This window comes from Austrofundulus limnaeus, unplaced genomic scaffold, assembly GCF_001266775.1.
Source record: "Austrofundulus limnaeus strain Quisiro unplaced genomic scaffold, Austrofundulus_limnaeus-1.0 Scaffold980, whole genome shotgun sequence".
NCBI classification, from domain to species: Eukaryota; Metazoa; Chordata; class Actinopteri; order Cyprinodontiformes; family Rivulidae; genus Austrofundulus; species Austrofundulus limnaeus.
In genome coordinates this window covers 76,778-95,897 of record NW_013953382.1, presented here as the reverse complement: position 1 = coordinate 95,897, position 19,120 = coordinate 76,778, and the positions used below count along the sequence as shown (strand labels likewise).

Sequence of the window (19,120 nt, the reverse complement as noted above, 5' to 3'; positions counted from 1 at the left end):
CACACACACACACACACACACACACACACACACACACACACACTGTGAACTCTTTGGCCCAGAGGGTTAAATCATATGAAGTTGTGGCTCACTGACTCATGACCGTGAAGCAGTTAAAGTGAGCCTCTGCCTCTGAGAATGTCTGAGCATCTTCACATGTAGGAGAACAGGAACTTGTAACTGCTCGCTCATTTTACAAGCTGGTGTTATGAAGCTTTTGTGTGAACAAAAACAAAACAAAAACAAAACAAAAAAAAAAACGTGACTGTTTGAAGTGTGGAGAAGTGTCAAAAGTGATGACGTTGCACCTTGAAGACAATCCTGATACTGTGGGACGAGTTCGGACTGTCTAAGTGATAAATGTGTTGTAGATACTGTAAAATAGTAAATAGGTGAATATTTTTGTAACAAACTGTAGACGTGACGACATGTTTGCCTTTTGTCAGCCCAGTTATAGTGTTGGCTGTATGGTTGCTGTAAATAAACCACTTTTAAAAAACAGCAGAGCAGCAAACGTGCTCTTTTTTTTTTTTTTTTTTTTACAAGTTTGTGAATTTGTGTGAATGTGAGTTTTGGTTTTTGGTCTCCCAAGATGCTAATCTCAAGGTGTTGCAATATACAGTAAAAAAATTAAATGGGCATCTACTCTGAAAATAGTTACTTCAAACACGTCAAACCTCAGTGAGAACCCTTAATTAATATTTTTACAATTGAAAATGTACAAGCAGATTATTAGAAAAAAGCTCAAACTAGCCTTTATTATTTTATTAGCTTTCTGGTTGGGGAGCAAAGAAAGAGCTCAGACCTTTTGAAATGAGGATTTGTGGAAAACTTCTGAGCAATCAGTATCTTACCTGTTGTAGGTAGCTCTTTAAACAACCACCATTTGGAGAAAGTTTAATTCTGATTAAACTAAAGACCAAAGTAAATTGGCGGGGTCCTGAAATCACTTCAGTATAAAATCACAGATGAATGCAAACACAATGATTTCACCTTACACTTCTATTCGTAGAAATCAATCGATTATTTTTAAGCGCAAACAGAGGCAGCAGCAGCTAGCTGTAGCTCCTCTGGTGAGAATATAATTTTTACCGCTGGATTAAAACCCTAATGAAAAGATTATCGTTTTAAGACAACAACCYACTTTGACATCAGCCTCACTCAGATTGTCACACATTACGTTATCGCTAGCTAACGGTCAGTCACTAGCTGTTAGCTAGGGCAGAGTTAAACTGAGGTGGTTCAAACAGCTATAAACAGATAACRTATTGTTTATAAACTTTCCACAAAAGACCTGAACTACAAGAGAACTCCTCTCAACTGAAACCATTTCTGGAGCTTCCTCGTTGGCCGCTCCTGTTGAGGTAAAAGCTGCGTGAGTCAACCTGCTGCGTTGAGAACCACCCAGTGAGCTCTCTGAAGCCCTGCTCACACCTTCAGTTTCCATGGGAAGCTCCTCCTCAGCCTTAGGTCTGACGAAGACAAGCAGAGACAATGTTACAGCTGCAGTCTCAGCTCGGCTCACGTCAGAAACAGACGCAAACAGACACTTTGTGGTGCTGAGTCAGCGTCCTTCATCCACCAGAGTTTGGACTCCTTTACCCTTTGTGTCTTGGCTGCATTAGCAAATTGTGCAACAAAAAGGCCTTGTTATTAAAAAAAAAGGTTGAACACCTGTGTTTCTACTTGTTTCAACAGCTATTAATGATAGGAGAGATGCACAGAAATGCATCTGTACGCAATAAAATCTGCTCTTCTCAGAAGTGAGCTGACTGTGAACCATCAGTAACGAGCGCTGTCACTGGCTAGTAACTGGAAGCTGGTTTTATCTCAGGGGGTTTAGGGACTGATTGGAGATCCAAGGGTCTGGTCCACTGGATATGTTTTCCCCCAAAATGCATTTTTATTTGTTGTTTTTAAAAGTATCCTTATGAATGTCTTGCTGCACAAGTGACAAAATGCTGCAGTAACCATTCCAGGGCTGTATGTGGTGCTGTAACACTGCCACTAAAATACGCCAAAAACAGGAAACGAGGTGTGTAACAAGTACACGCTGTATGATAAATGTAAACAGAAGAGGAAATAGTAGTGTTGCACTTTACTGTAGATTAGAGATAGGGCTCTGATGTCGTGATTTACAAAAAGGTGTTTATTGCTGTCGAAAGAAAAACGTGTAAATTCAAGTTTGTCCCCACTCTGGTTTAGTTTGTCAAAAACTGGCTTCTGTGCGCATAAAAAAAAAAACTTTGAGTGGATAAAAAAGCCACCACCGTGTGGATTGCCAAGGTATTATGAAAGAAATCTGAAAATTTTTCACCTGCTGTTAAACTGAACTGGAATGTGCAACATGACTGCATCAGTAACCTCAAAATTAAAATAAAATAAAAGCAATACCGTAAATCACGTACAATTTTTTTTGCCGCAACAATTACAWAGAGTCTTAATGGTTACTCGGTTTGAAACCGAAATGAGAAGGCTGCCAAAYGTTGGCATCGACTGATAATTTTGAAAAAATCTGTTGCACAAATTTTTCTGAAAACCCCCGTGAACAGTTTGAATACTTCCTCAGAGAAACAAGCTGAAGATGGTTCTTATAAAACTTTACCGTCTAATAAGACTTTTAATTTTACTGTATATTTAAATAACCTTTTCAGCTGAGTGAAACAAATTACAATGTAAGATTTTTAAGGTCACACCCGTGTAGGCGATCTCATTACCGGATTTGAATGTGAGCTAACTTCAGCTAACTATCAGGAAGTCTTAGATTTGTTTGCCAATGTTTCTGAAGCAGGTTTTTTTTTATTTTACTTCAGCTGCAAACAGCTTGAATTCAAACATATATTCAATGTAACAAAAACTGTTCAGTATGTCTCCTCTCCCATGTCCTCTTTAAACTCCTGACAGACAAAACAGATGGAGCAGCATTAATTCAAAGCCTAAACAATGAGCACATGACAGGAAGCACAGATTAAGTTTTCTTCCTCGTGCTGATCTGAGCAGGAAAAAACAATTTTCTGCAGCCCTGTGAACAAAAAGCAGATAACTAATGAACAGGCAGTAGGTGTGGAGTTGAGGAAACAATGAAAATAAAGCAAAAAAAAAAATTTATACCAAAGATTTTTATAATCAGTGTGTGGCCCAGCACCAATTAGCGTTAAAGGCTGATGAAACATAATTAACAGTGACACGAGGGAAAGCAAAGAACTGGAAAATAACCTGTTTAAAAAGTAAAACATGATCAGCACACCAAGAGTTTTCATGTTTAATATCAAATCTTTTATTCAAAGGAAAATGGGACAAGCATGTCAAATAAGTCAAACATGATTASAGAAAGAAAAGTTGATGAATTTACAGATTAAGTGAAAATGTGGTACGATGTTGTGTCTCATCCTTCAGCTTTCTGAGTCCATGAAGAAAGTTTCGAAGTTCTGGTTGAGCTCCGACACCAGAGCGTCCACAAAGTCATCTATGGTGGGCCGTCTCTGCAGCATACCTGTCTCACACACACAGAAAACAGAGCTGCTGGTAATAGAGTGGTATTAAGAAACTGGCTTTGATGTTGCCTTTTTTTTTTGTTCCTACAACTCCCACTTCACAAATGACAGCTTTTTGAATCATTTCAATGGTCAACACAGGGATGGGGGAGGATTATGACGGTTAAAAAAACAACAGTCTGCCACATAATCTGACTACACTGGAGCTGTGGAGCAAACGTTAACTGTGTGGCCGAGGCCTGGGAACGTCTGGGTGTTTTCAGAGCCCGTCTGCCCGCTCATGCGTAGAGGACTCCCTCGCTCGCTTCACAATTCAGTTGCACGCTCGCTTTGAAGTCAGTTCATTTCCCCTTGTGTAGCTGCCAATGTAAATAGGCGCCTACCCATCCCCCTCCTCCTCTTCCTCTACCCTTCTTTCCTGCATGGGTCACCTCCACACACACACCAGCATGTCGGCCCTGACACGCATGACTGGAACTGCACTGAACACACACACACGAACATTTAGTGGAGTTCATGCTGCTGCCGCCCTGAACCAGATGCAGCAGGTAGGAGCTGTGCGGGTCGCGGGAGAACACTAAAAAAGGTGGGGGATTATCATCTCTTATTACCCACCTGTCACACCCCGCCTCGTGGCTATAAGACGATCCCAATGCAAAGAGGTCAGCGGAGTGCTCCGCAACCACATGAACCCGGTGGACGAGGCATGAGTGCCGTCGTACCCAAACACTTTACCGTTCAGAGCTGGGACTGAGAACTAGAGCATTAAACTCTACAACTGGATTATTAGACCTTCATCTGTCCAACATGAAGGCCCACTTATCAGGTTACACCTCAAACACTGCTGAGAGAAATGTGCCCGAGTGTCAAAACATAAAAACCCTGAAGGTCTTTCTGTGGGACTCCCAGWGCATCTCAGGATGAAAGGGGCTATGTTATTTAAGATTATTTTTTATGGGTTGGTCATTCCTTAGAAAAAAGAAGTGGATAGTGCTTACATTTAAACAAGAAGCTTATGCAYTGAAGTGCACTTAGTGCTATTTTGTTTTATTTCTGTCACATTTCTTGTCTTTTCTCATCCCCCAGTTTTGAAGTAGACAAGTTGCAAATTATACAATAAAATGTGCAGCTTGGTATCGTGGTACATCACACAAAAATCAGCAAAACACTACAATTTCCCCCTTTTACTGTACATAGCCTAATAATTGGGTTAGTCAGAAAGGTTATTTTCCCTTTTTTTCCTGAAATGAAAGTTGGCATTTTTACATGATTTCACCACGTCTCCCTCACTGCTGTAGAATTTACGATTTTTTTTCTTCATATTGTTTGACTATCAGTCATCTGTTGCTCACGGTTCAATATTATTATTTTTTCTTGGTTTGAGGCTTCCATCTTCCATGAGCCTTATCAGGGGTGGGTGGTCACCTTCTTGGTTCCCTTTAAACATCTTACAGTTTGGGCATCAAAACATTGGAGTTTTTCATCTTAAAGTGCCTGTGACATCATTTTTTATAATAAATATGAATGYATTTTTAGAAAGGTAACAYTGACAACACATTKTAAAGAAAGACTTCATGCAGCTGGGATGAACAGTTGTTGAGATATTCGCATGTGAAGTAACAGGAAGTGATGTCAAAGGGGAATGTCTGAATGTGAACAGAGCGTTGCTGCAAAGACAGACAACACAGACTGTAGAGAAGAATCTGATGTTTCTGTAGATTATTTTAATTACTATAATAGAGCGATGAGAGATGAAGAAGAATCAGAGTTCAAAAAATTTTATTTAATTAAACAAAAACCAGAGTTTTATTTCTTAAAGAGTTCCCCTTTGATGTCACTTCCTGTTTCATGTTGTCTGAGCAAAGTTCAAAAGAAAATATGCCAATTATGGGACATAATTGGTAAAATCATATGTATTATAGCAAGTTTCTTAAATATAAAGATGTTTTCTTTGACTTTTTGTATTTCATGGATATGCATGTCACAGGCACTTTAAGAGTTTTACAAAGTCGAYGGCACCCTACAAAAACATACTTAAATATGCTGTGTTATATTTTGTTTAGGTTCTGCAGAGTGGTGCCTTGGTTACTGTTGACTCGCAGCTAGGAGGAGTTGTGGTTAAATCTCGGGTTTTTGCATGTTTTCCTTCGCTTTGCTCTGGCAGTCTAAAGAACCTGCATWTCAGGTTAACCAGAGACTCTAAAAGGCTGTGTGTGTGGGGGGGGGTGAATGGATGTGGACGTAGATGGATGGAGGTTGTGCTGACTGAGCCAAACCAGCAAAGATACTGAGTAACTGAAATAGAGTTGCTTYCTTTTACTGGTAAAATATGCAGCCCAGTAACACACAATCATGTCCTGACATGAAACTTTGTTACTTGGCTGACAGCTGCAAAGTAATCCACAAATATTATCTGGTATTAATGASAGAGGAGCCTGATATTAGAAGCTGTTTTTACAGATGTGTTTAAAATGAAAAGGATGAAAGTAATGCTAAAGAGATGAAGACTAAAGCTGAAACACTCAGAGGAAACAAACACATGGCTTCAAAACAAGCTGAAGAATTCAACTTTAACTTGTGAGCAGCGTTCTGCTAACAGCTGCCAATTAACTTTTGATTAAACCTGAGTTTTTCTTCACATATTGAGTTTAGAAGAAAACCTTTAAGTAAAAGAGAAAAAAATATTTTTTAGTCTATATATTACAAACCACACAACTATTTAGTCTATAGATGAGTCTTTAKAGTCAAACAAACTTAAACAATATCATCTGTAATCTGTAATGGTTGCTCTAACACACATTGTGTAATACCCATCATCACCTGCCTTTCATTGTAATGTGCGATGATGTGGTGTCGTATGTGTTCATGTGTCTATACCAAACATTTCACAAACCATTGTACTGTTTCTTTTATAAAACTCGCAGGAAAAAAATTAGATGTACTTTTATAATCATGCAACTTAAAATGCAAGATGGCTGTCACAGCCAATCGACCTTAGAAAACAGAAATTAATAAATATACTAAAGCCTTTTATTTTTACAAATATTGAATTAAATTTAGTGTGGTAGTAGATCAGATTTATCCTAACTCTTACTGAGCACTGAAAGATAATGTAAGACCTTACTTATGCTACTTTCATATTGAATATGTTGGTACAAATTCATTTTTAATGGGAATTTTATTATTATTTTATTATTATAATAAAAATCTATTCATCTATTTAAAATCATGAGTTTATGGTGGGTGACAGATCTGTGCTGGAGGTGAGCCGGATCAGAACCCAGACTTCCCTCTGGAGCCATGCTGTTGCTCTCTGCACAGAATTTAGTTTCAGATTGTCTCATGGAAATAAACAAATTCTCCACAGAAAAAATGTGTAAACAAACAGATTCCTTCTGTATATTAATATGGTTGTATGATATACTGWTGTGCTGTTGGGGTTGGGACCCCCTCTGTAGGTTATAAAACATCAAGAGAGGGTCCCAAGATGATTTCCAGACATAAATTTAAAAGCAAATAAATTGCTAATGGAATATTTTCACCAAAATAAATTAATAAGATCAGTATTGTAGTTATTAGGTTTATTTATATTGTTATTATGTCCATGTTTAACAGAGTTTTTAGCTAAATTTGCTTATGTAAACCAGTAACATGTGGGTTCACAAGTTTTTAAAACTCTTAATTTGAAAACCACTGCTGTCATTCCTTCATAAACATTCAAGTTGACTTGTTGTTCATTTTTAGTGATTAAACACTCAACTCTACTCAGCTGTCCAACTAACCTTTTGATGAGTGATTTTTCAAAACCATTTCCATTTTCCTCCACTAGTTTTGTTATTCTGTAGATTCTGGCTGAAGCAAACCAAACGACAGCTGAAATGTGCAGATTCACACAGCCRTCCGGCCTCTTGTGGTTTAGACCAGCAGCCGCAGCAGAGATACAGTAACGGTCTTTTTGCATGCTTGATAGTGTTTCAGCTGGCAGAGCTGTATATAAACTCCTGGCCGAGCACCGAGGATAAACCCAGAGACAAACCAAACAAAGGCTGTGCTTTGTGTCCATTGTTGCCGGAGCCTTAGGACAGAGACTTCGCCGTGTGAGTCATGTCGTCCTTAAGGGTTTCCATTTCCACTCATAATGGCGCTGACGCAGCCATTGAGGAACGGGCCCTTCTACTCATTACAGTCATTCCAGGGCCAGCACCGTAAGCCAACTTGGCCCACAGAGTCTGGGTAAAACAGCAGGTGTTAAAGGACACACAAGGAGCTGGAGGCTCATTGGAGCAACTGGCAGCTGGGTTCCTTGCTCAAGAGGACTTCAAGAGTGCTCGCTGAGTGAGGGAAGAGCACCGCCGATTCACTTTCTTGTCCGATTTGTTAAAGCCAGTGTGAGAAAATTCAAATGATGGACTCTCTTCTTGACTTGAACAAAAACGGTCTCTTCCTACTTGAGACAGAAGACGTTATTCATACAGAGAAATGGAAACTCTTCAAACCGATGGGGCGTGATGTGCCTGACGATCACAAAACTGTTCTACAAAATGCTTTACTTCACTACAAACAGGCTCCAGAGCTAGATCTAAACTCCTGTTCTGAAGCTCCAATCTTACTCTACAATCCTTAAACTAAATGGGGCTTTACCTCTGCCATTAGTGAACAGCATGCAGAGAAAAGCGTGTTTATTTTCTCAGAGGGTGGTGGACGATTGGCATCTGTAAAATGAAGACCTTTGTGGCTTCTAGCAGCTCTGGGTCATGGTAATGACAGCTCTGGGGACAAGAACTCAGCAGAAACTCTTCAAAATTGCTGTCCTGCCTGCAGCTACTGCTGGATAAAATTTATCTACCGTCTTAGTTATCACCAAGAAAACCTTTTTATTCTTACAGCCAAGACACCAGGACCAAACAAACAAACAAACAACMCCCMMCCCCCCCCCACCCCAACAATTTGGTGCCTAAAGTTCCCTGAAGGAATGAATACTGTCCACCAAGATTCAAAGACTATTTCATAAATATTTCATTAAACTAATTTTGTGAAATGTCATCGTCATCATTGCGTACATACAATGATGAAATTTGTGGATTTAACCCATCACGTGAGATACATGTTAAAGACTGGGTGTCTTGCTCAAAGACATCACGGCATAGAGTGAAATCAAACCTATGACTTTCCGGTCCTAAGTTGGCGCCCTATCACTGCGCCACACCCAACATCATTCCAAATAGTAATACAATCTGTTATCACTCAGAGGGTTGGGGCTGTTACTTGTGGGGCAAATCACAAGCTTTATCACAACACATTATATCGATTTTTTGGATGACGATATGTTGTTTTTTGATATCACCAAGTCTGACATATGATTTGATTCAATTCACAAATCTGTGATTGATATAATGTGATATGTCATTTAATAATAACATGGATCAATGTTTTTGTTTTGATGTAATTAAATCATTTAGTCCAGTGGTGTCCTGCATGTTTTAGCTGCTGCCCTGGTTCAACACAACTGAACCTAATTAGTGCTTAATTAGTAGGCCTCCTCAGCATGCCATCAAGGTCTGCAAAGGCCTACTAATAAGGCACTCCTTAGGCGGCACCTAAAACACGCAGGACACCAGCCCTCGAGGACACCACTCATTTAGTTGATATATTGTTGTGGACTGATGTATTTTGACACCCCTAGCTGTTACCACAACAAATCTTGGGTCAATATTTGTACAACCGACTGAGTTAAAGCCATTTTGTGGGTATTTTTAAGGACAATCAGCTGTGACCAATTTGAATTAGGTTGACTCCAGTAATTCATCAGCTGCTGATGTTTAACCAACTTATCTGAAGTTAGAACTCCAAACAATATTTTGAAGTTAGGAATGAAACTGCATTTTTTCTAACATTAATTGATCTCAGCCACATGGACTTGGCTGTTAGTTTGCGATTAAGCTCGTTGATTTTTCTACGCCCACCCACAACATGAAGGTGAACAAAACTGCAGCGAGGAGATAACCTGGTCTGCAGCTTTCCCTCCTCCGGGGTGTCATATATCCTGTAATTGTATTATTCATATACTTTAAGTTACCAAGATCTGACAAAATTATATGATCCCCCTGAACTTCAAAACGCATCTCTGGCTGCTTCAGGAGATGTTGCTATGTGGAAACATGTCAGAGTGTGAAAAGCAGTTACCTCTGTTGAGCCCGGAGGCAAACCAGAGGCTCACTGCCTCTGTAATTACACCTTTGAAGTTCAGGAAGTGTTTTTCTACAAAGCACACTTCAAACGGGCCCAAAAAACAAGTGAGACAAGGGTGAWGACAAACACTGTGCTGAGAAGCTCTTTGTTGAGCACCTTTATAAGAATGAGAGAGGGGAAAAAAAAGAGTTGCATTGTTTTGAAGTTAAACTCATAAGACCGACCTCTTATTGTAGAGACCAGCTCACACCTGCGAGATCTTAAAAATCCTACAGGACTTGTTCACCTCACACAAGATGACGTACGACTTAACAGAAGCCAGAYTGTACATCATGAGTCAAACTCAAGGCCTGAGGGGCAAATGTGGCCCRCCAYGGCATTTACTGTGGCCTGTGAAACCTTCAAAGATGTATTAAAAATAATTAGTTAAATTAAGTGYATGCTGCTTTGAAGCCAGCATTGATCTTGAACTACATCTCCMACAATGCATGTCAATAATTTTTCACGGGGAATGACAGCAWCCTACCACTAGGTGGAACCGTACAAGGTTCAAAAYTAGCCGGGGGAATTTGTAGCTTCATTATCTCTGGATACTTCCATATTGTGCTGGGAAGTGGGATTTTCGCCCTTACAAGTCATAAATTTAAAATGAAATGCCCACTCCARTGGGAATTCCTTGTTGGAGAGTGGGAGAACTCCGACAACCAGTTCAGAATTCAAACAGTGGATAAGACTCTCTTACTTTTACTTCTGATAGTATTTCTGTATTATTTATTTCACATTTAGTCAGTTATACATGTAGTACTTTTCAGGACATGTTAAAAGGCTGTTTCTATGCAGGAAATACCAGGTAGAGCTCAGTTACTGGTTGTTGGTGGTGCTTAGCAGTARCAATGAGATGAGGAACTTGACGTTTTGTGTTTAGTCAAATTACAACTGGCCCTTTGAGGACCACCATAAAGCTCATGTGACCCATAGTGAAAATGAGTTTGACAGCCCCCCTTTCACAAAAATCCAACAGATATCAGTCCTACAATAAAAGAAAATCAAAGTTTTCTTTCTTATTTTCTTTATTATTATAAGAACCTCGACTCTAACAAGAGGAGGAGGAAACAGAGATTGTGGACAAATTGTCACACTGCAGAATTTTTCCATAAAATGTTTGATATTTGCCTTCTTTGCTGCTAAATCAGCAGTTGGCGTGCCCTGTCACTCTAAATCACCAACCACTGAATAAAGCTCACCACTCTTTTGGTTCTTTCACAATAAAAGATTTTCTATATGATGGTCGAAAATCAGACAATGCGATCCAGGCTTCAGAAAATACAAAAACAAAGCTATATTCAAACTGATTGAAAGCGACATTCCAACACATTGAAAGGTTGGACTATAGCTGTCTACTATACTATTTTGTACAAGCCTGTGTACATAGTTTTTTTTTCTTTTGTGTTCCAACGCAAAAGTTACTTTGCAATACAGTAATGTTTAGAACTGAATGAGACTTTTACTTTAAAATATCCAGTTGCCAAAACAGGATTGTCACCAAAGATAGGTAAGTTGATGGTGAAACTGCTTGTCTGCATAAGGTTAAATAAATAAATTACTTATATATATATATATATATATACATACGTGGCTGTGATATGTTTATGCCAAATCTGCATTAAAGTAGTACCGTAACTCCTGTATAATGGTGTGCATTTGAATTTATTAATAAACCTGCAGTAATGAAAAACTTTTGTGAAGTAATGCAAAAGAAAATAATTCCTCACTGTCCCCTCAGGAGCTCAGTAAATATGAGTTAGAGGTCAAAGTTAAACAAAAAAAAAACAAAAAAAAAACACTTTTACTAAATGTGCCCTATCAGATGGGCCATAAAAACATGAGAACAAGTGGAAAATTATTTTTATGATAAACTTATGAGTTACAGAAAGAAGTGATTACAGATCAGGACTGGTTCAAGTCTCTGGCTCTAAATCACAAGTTTTATCACCTCTGACACAATGTTTCTTCAACCTCTCGTTTAACTTCAGATGTATAAATCTGTCCAGAACATTTATTACAATGTGAGCAGGAATAAGAAATTCAGACGGGTGCCAAATAAATAATCAACAGCATAAAACTGACAGCTTAACATTATGTGTAAAAAAAAACTTCAAAAATCAAGACAGACTGTAATAGTGTAAAAAACATAAAATATATCAAAATGCCGTTTCTGATATTGAAAGTCAAACTTCTTTTTGAATTTGATGCCTGCAACACGTTCCAAAAAAAGCTGTGTCAGGGTCATGTTTACCTCTGTGTTACACCAGTTTTTAACAACACTCAATAGGTRTTTGGGAACTGAGGTCTTCATTTGTTAAATCTTTGTGGGTGGAATTCTTTCTAACTCTTGCTTGATGAACAACTTCAGCTGTTCAACAGCCCGGGGTCTCCATCGTCATATTTTGCACTTCATAATGCGCCACACATTTTCAAACATGCCCCCGTCCCTGCTTTTTTTTTTTTTTTTTGGAACGTGTTGCAGGTATGAAATTCAAAAACAGTGAATATTTGCAAAAAACAATGAAGTTTATCTGTTTGAACATTAAGTACTTCGCCTTTGTAGTGTATTCTATTGAACACATGTTGAAAAGAATTTGCAAATCGTTTTAATACAACTTCACTGGATGTGGGGTTGTATGAGCTGCAGAGCTCTAAAGAGGGCTGGGTTTTCTCGTCTGACAAAGTCCCATCAATCTGTGACAGCATTTTTTGCGGTAGCATTTTTTGCAAAGTCTGTCTAATTTGTACAACTACCAGGTCAATTTTGCTTCAATGCTTATGGACTTGCATCCTTATCTACTCAGGACTAAACCAAAGCTGGGTCCAGAGTCCTGAGTAGATCTGGTTCCTGTGCTCAATGGAAGCTATGGGAACAGTCCGGGCGATGAAAGCCTCCTCTGTAGGAGCTGAGCTTCAGTTCAGCCAGTCGATCACTTTTCACCCTCTGCTTCCCTGACTCTCGTTTTTCCCTTCCCTTACTCACCCTGGCTTAGTGCTTTTGCATCGGCTTTAATAAACAGGTTTATATTTCAACACTGATCTTTCCTGGGAAACCTCTAGCTGCGGACGGCGAGACTTTCGCATAAAGACTGCCCTCTGATTGGCCTTGCCCAGTCTGCTCCGGTTCCCATTCGTGTCCCCTCGACAACCTCACTGACAGCGAGGAAATATTACACACCTCTGTTTACAAAGCTCTTTGTTTGAAGGGTTAGATGTAGATTCTGGGTCCTTTTTCTAGTCTTCTTATTTGTCCTGAACTAAATACACCTTTAATTGTCTCTTAAATTTTTTGCTATGATAGGATTGTTTTGACCGTCATCAATGAAAAGTTAAAACTGATGTGGTTTTAGAGTTTTACATAGTTAAGAATAATATAACCATTGAGAAAATACAGGAAATTTAAGGCTTTAGTTAGATTATTTTTCCAGAAGTGTAATACATTCCTGTTATGACTTTAAAAACTGCGTTTTTCAGATGATACTCATAAATACAAGGACGGCACACAAGTAGAAAGTAAAATATGTGAGACTGGATTCTGCATCTTGTCTTTTATTTGATCTGGATTTTCTGTTAGGAAGTTCATTTGCCAAGGCGTTATTTCCAGTCCAGACATTTTTACTGTCTCATTTTTCCCCCCTAAGAGACTTTTAATGGAAAGAAAAAAGCCAGGAGGCCGTTAAGCAACCCTTTAACTATTCTGCACAATGTTTTATTTCAAAAGAGAGAACTGTGTAAAATCACTGGTTTAGGATTCTTTGACAGAATGAACATTGCTCACAGAGGTTCATGCTTTAGAGTCAGACTAAGATCATCTAATGTTGGTCAAACCATGAACATTAAAAATAAAAATCAACTGCACTGCTGAATAAAGTAAAAGAGCTGTTGAATGATAAAGATCTGTATTGTATTGTTTAATGTAATGATTGTGAATGATTTAATTTATTGTATTAAAGTTTGGAGAAAAGCAAGCAAAACATTTACAAATCCTATTTTTATTTGACAAAATGAGCTATAAGAATTACCAGTAGGCAGTGTAGTAGGGTTGGGCAATATTGCCAAAAAACATTAATCACGATTAATTGTGGTATTTAGGCRATAACGATTCATTTGACGATTAATCCCCTGGAGTCCCTGGTCACCCTTTAGTCACATGACCAATTTAGTGGGAAAGATTCTTCATAAAAAATCTGTTCCAAATTGTGTCAAAATTGCGGACTTCTTCAGGCTGTACATCAAATTTAAAATTGTGTTGATAGATAATTGTATTATAATTGTAATGTAATTAATTAATTACACAACTTTTTTCGTCATATTTGAAGCAGAGAGGAGCACCGAGCGGACTGACTGACATTAATCGTATTATCGTCAAGTGCAAACAAAAATCGATTAACGTTTTTCTGACGATTAATCGCACACGATACGATTATGCCCAACCCTACAGTGTAGGTCACTCAAATATTTATTTCATCATTTGTAATTATAACAATTTCATGATTTGGTTGAATGTAGTACTTTACAATTCATTAAGCCCATAAAATATTTTACCTCTAAAAATTCAATTAAAATGGTTAAAAGAACGTCATTAAAACCTTAGAGGAATGGAATTTTTTTGTAAAAATATTTTTAACGAGTCTGAAGGAGCGTTTCAGTGTTATTCATGGAACAGGTTTGTGGAACTGTCTTGACATCAATATAAAAACTTGTAAAACAGTTAATTTAAAAAGATGATTAGGTTAATTTTGTTGAAGTGTGGCACCATGTAGTGTTTGGTGGAAATAGAATGTGGTGATGCCTGATATTTTTGTTTTCACTTTGGAGATGATTCAAGTCTAAGTTTTTTGTAGATTTTTTTTAAATAAGGGGCAGAAATTATACGATTTTTTTCTTCTTTCTGCACTCTTTTCATTCAGTTCTTTTTTAATGATTATTTTTTTGGYTTTGTTTCTTTTAATGAATCATATAAATACATAAAAACATTGTACGAGGTCTCGTATGATAGAAGAAGCGATGCTCACAGACAAACAGGGTTGACTCCAACAGTTAATAAGATCTCAAGCAATGAGTAGCACATAGCATACATGTTGGAAAAGAGTCTCAGCTACAACTACAAGAAATTCCAGCTCAGTATCTGTTAAACTGACTGAATTATAGCCAGTTTTGTGTTTTCTAAAGCCAGTTGGTGGTGGCAGCCATCTTGAAATGGGTTGGCTCCAAAAGTTATTCAGTTGTAGATGTCCATCCATTGATGTACTTTCTGCAAGTTTCATTATAATTTCTCCAGTGGTTCAAGAGATATTTCAGTAGTAGACACAACAAACCCCCACAAAGGTACTGGCAAACATAATCCTCCACCTTYGCCTTTCAGGTGCCTGTAACAAAGCTCTGACCTGTAAGGTGGGTCTAATTTCAGATTCAGATTCAGCCTAGTTTGGCTCTTTAAAAAAGGGTCATTTTACTGACTGAAGGAGGGGGAGATTTACCGTTTATTTCAAAAACCCATTTGATTTAAGGATTTACTCTGTATATATTCTGTGTTGTCCTGCTCAGACAAGCTATAGTAGATGTATGAAAAGATAAGGAATGAAATAAAGAGGGCACGCAAGTCTTCAGTTCTGCATCATCTGCCTCCAACAAAAACAGCTAAGCACCCAGAAGCAGCGGTGACAATGAAATAAAAGGTCGTATGAGTGTATCGGTGCAAATCCTTTGTCTGTGTTCACAGACCAGCAGAGTCGTGCACTCGAACCTATAATCAAGTTTTTGACTCTCCCTGCTTCGTGATTTAATCTGTAAACAAAACAGAATGCTGGGTGGCAGAGGGCTGACTTTGTCTATGATTTGACAAAGCTCCTGTAAACAAAGATGAAACAAAATCATTCAAATGTGTGTTTATCTAGTAAATACATTTACTCAGGAGCTCTGAATAATTATAGACCTGTATTCAGACTCCCATTCATTGAAAAAAAAACTCTTGAAAGAATAGCTGTAAATACATTTTCGAGGACATCTGGACAGAAAAAAGTGAGGAGTTTCAGTCAGGGTTTAGAGCTCATCATAGCACAGAAATGTTACTAATAATATTCTCATGGCCTCAAAGAGGACTTGTCCTGTTAGAACTCAGTTCTTCATTTGATACAATTGTTCACAATATCCTATTATAAAGGCTTGAACAGGATGGGAGTACAGAAACAAGTCTAAATTAGTTTAAATCATATTTATTTATAGATTCCAGTTTGWAAATGTTAATAATGAATTGTCTGTTAATCATGGAGTTCCTCAGGGTTGAGTGTTTGAACCAATGCTTTTTTACTTTATTTATGCTGCCATTAGACAAAGTTATTTAACAGCATGAGACAGAACACTTCACTCTCAGACTACAGGTTTACTTGTGGTTCCTAGAGTTTCTAAAAGTACGATGGGTTTCCAGTTATCAGGCTTCTCTCTTGTGGAACCAGCTTCCAGTTTCTGTCTGTGAGGCTGATGCCCTGTCTATTTTTGAAACTAGATTGAAGAATTTATTTTTCTATGAACTGCAATAAGAGCAATACTGTTTTCAACTTTGGCTGTGTGTGTTCATCTGTTAACAAAATATCTGATAAGCTTTAAGACTGATTTTAATGAACCTCTCAGAAACATTTAATTAAGAACCGGGTTTTCTGCAAATTATTCAGGCTTCCAAATACTGAAGACTTTCTTACAGATGGACATCAACAACTGATTAATTTTAAGAGTCCACCCAATTCAAGATGGATGTCTAAGTTTAGTCATTTTAGCTAAAACAAAAATGTCTGTAACTCAGTGAAATTTACAGATATTAAGGAACAGTAGGTTTTTAGTCACAGGAGAAAAAAACAAACTATAGATATGATGAACACCTAGCTATTTCAGAATGTCAAAACTCATTTTGTAAAATCTTATTAATGTAATAAACTCATTTTGTGTCACAATGTGCTAACTGAATGAAATGTCAATTTCTCCTCTGTAAAAAAATAAGTTTTTACTATCCTGAGTGGTGAAATCTGCCCAGTGGGCCTCAGGTGGAACCACTGTTCCTAAAGGTTGAAGGCTTTTGGGGTTAATTGGTGAAGGTTTGACACGATTAAAGAATTTAAGACATAAACATTAAAGAATTMTTTTAATAAAAGTTTGGACTTGCCTTCCACCATCAACATGGGCTCTTTGGCTCCTCCGTGGGCCAACATCTCCCGGCGGTACCGCTCACCCATGTCCCTGCCAAAGACAGGACAGAGAAGATACGGTTACAAATAAATGTTTTCTTCCTCAGCAGCCCCTTTTCTTCAGCCTGCCACTGATGGCAGCCCAGGGCAAAAGTCTCCTCAGATACTTGTTCATGACAGAAAGGTGACAGGAAACGATCTCACAGAGAGGAAAGAGACAGCAAGAAAAGGAAAAGCTAAAGAGAAAACACCAGAGGGCTCAGCTCAGTGGAGGGAGATAAAAGTTGTTGTCATACATAAATGAACCTGGAGGACCCRTTACTGTAGATCAAGGGTGTCCAAATCTGGTCCTCGAGGGCCACTATATCTGCATGTTTTAAAGGTTTCTCTGCTGCAACACACCTGATTTGAATCAGTGGGTGAGGAACAGTTTTCTGCAGAACATAAAGCTGTGATTCAAGCATTTAATCAGGCGTATGGAGCAGGGAATCAAGTAAAAAATGCAGGGTACCGGCCCTCAAGAACCAGAACTGGACAACCTTGATGTAGATGTATTTGTGCATCTGTGGATCACAGCAAACCTCTGGTGGGTCAGCTTTCACATTTTTCATATCGACTCTTCAGTGTCAGTTCATGGCAGCCTGATGGAAGGCATCAATCKCTGTGCTCCAAACAGAAACCAGGTTTACACTTTGCATTAAATTTTTTTAACTGTCTCAACACTTCCACAAGGAAAGAAAAAAGGGTCAAAACTATGAGTTAAGAGAAACATTTGTCTTAACTCTCTCTGTATAAATTAAGAACGCACCAATCAACAAGCAAACGACTGGAATGAAACGATTTTCAGCTCAACCAGCTGCAGAAGCACCAAGACTTAATGCTAATTCATGCCTGCAGCAGCACGTCCTGGTGTAACAGTTTTTACTAAAAGAATGGCTGTTTGTCATACCTGTAAGGTGTTTCAATATTAAATCATAGGAGCAATAAGGAGCCACTAAAAGAAAATATTTATTTTCTATTTAAAGCTTCAAATTTTATTTAAACAGGTGAAACACTGAAGGCCAGGATTTTGTAAAACATACGGTAATTTGCAACTAGGTTCATATAAATATCAAGATGTTTGTATCAGGCAGTAAACTGACTATAGTTATATTATTCTTACATTATTCTTCCCTTTAGTTGGTTTTGTAGAAAAAAAAACCTTAATTGTCCAGTGATACGGTGCTATTTGTTTTTATATGAGCAAATAGTGACAGTTTCTGAGAAAAATTTAAAATATCTAACATTTTATTTTGAACGCATGGTCAGATTTTCAGGTCAGTTTGTAATTAGATAAAATTAATATTTTATATGTTGTTTGTTTCACTTCATAAAACAAAAAAGACACAAATTGGAAAAGGCCAAAACCGTTTTACAGAAATTAAAAACTAGAATCAACCAAGAAATCTGTAATTGGTGCATCTCTTGTGAAAATAGCAAGTAACAGGGTTCTTTTGCAAAAACTCTGTTAAATGAAGCTGCCATTTTGAATCCCTATAATTATATTTCCTAAAGGTGAAAGTTTTTAGCCTTCAAATATAATGTCACTAGATTTTTAAGCATTTTAACAGCTTAACTTTCTAAACTCATAAAACATAAAAAGTGAAATTAAAATCTTCTATTTATTTTTACTTCAAATTATACAGTTCCTTACATAAAAAAATAACTAGTTTTCATTTATTTTTCAAAAACAGTCAATCAGTGAAAAACACTTTATTAAAAAACACCAAGGCAGTATTTGCACTCTTGTTAGAGGCTCTTCCTATAAATGATTATTAAATGTTATTATTGAAATCTCACCTATTTAAAGGATCCTGAACGAAGCACTGTTTCCACAACATGGAGGCCACGGCTCGAGACATGAGGTATGAGTAGTACTTGGCCCCGTAGCCAATYAGGTGGCTGAATCTCAGCTGCCACGCCTAAAGAGAAAAGAGAAATAGAAACATCAGGTGAGCTACAGTTCAACTTTGGCTGCTTAGTACAGATTTGATGGACAATAAAACCCCCGTGAATACAGACAAAAAACAAGGTCAGAAAGAAATGACTAATGTTTAAAAATATTGGTTCAGATTCAATCAAAAACACAAATAAATACATTTTACAAAAAAGTTTAAGGCAGGGCTATTCAACTAAATTGCTCCGGAGGCCACAGTTAATGCAGACCAACAGCTC

The 19,120-nt window shown here is 37.8% G+C and overlaps 1 protein-coding gene across 1 annotated transcript in view; it reads right to left on the bottom strand.

Annotated features, from left to right (window-relative positions):
• Positions 1 to 3,248: 3,248 nt before the first annotated feature.
• LOC106533599 (mitochondrial intermediate peptidase) overlaps positions 3,249 to 19,120 on the bottom strand; it is a 32,528-nt gene continuing 16,656 nt past the window's right edge. Inside the window, exons 17-19 of the mRNA XM_014029963.1 lie at positions 18,746 to 18,867; positions 16,885 to 16,958; positions 3,249 to 3,493 (exon numbers count right to left, since the gene is read on the bottom strand). Coding sequence (XP_013885417.1) covers positions 3,393 to 3,493; positions 16,885 to 16,958; positions 18,746 to 18,867 — 297 coding nt within the window. The 3' untranslated portion in view covers positions 3,249 to 3,392. The remainder of the gene's footprint in view (positions 3,494 to 16,884; positions 16,959 to 18,745; positions 18,868 to 19,120) is intronic.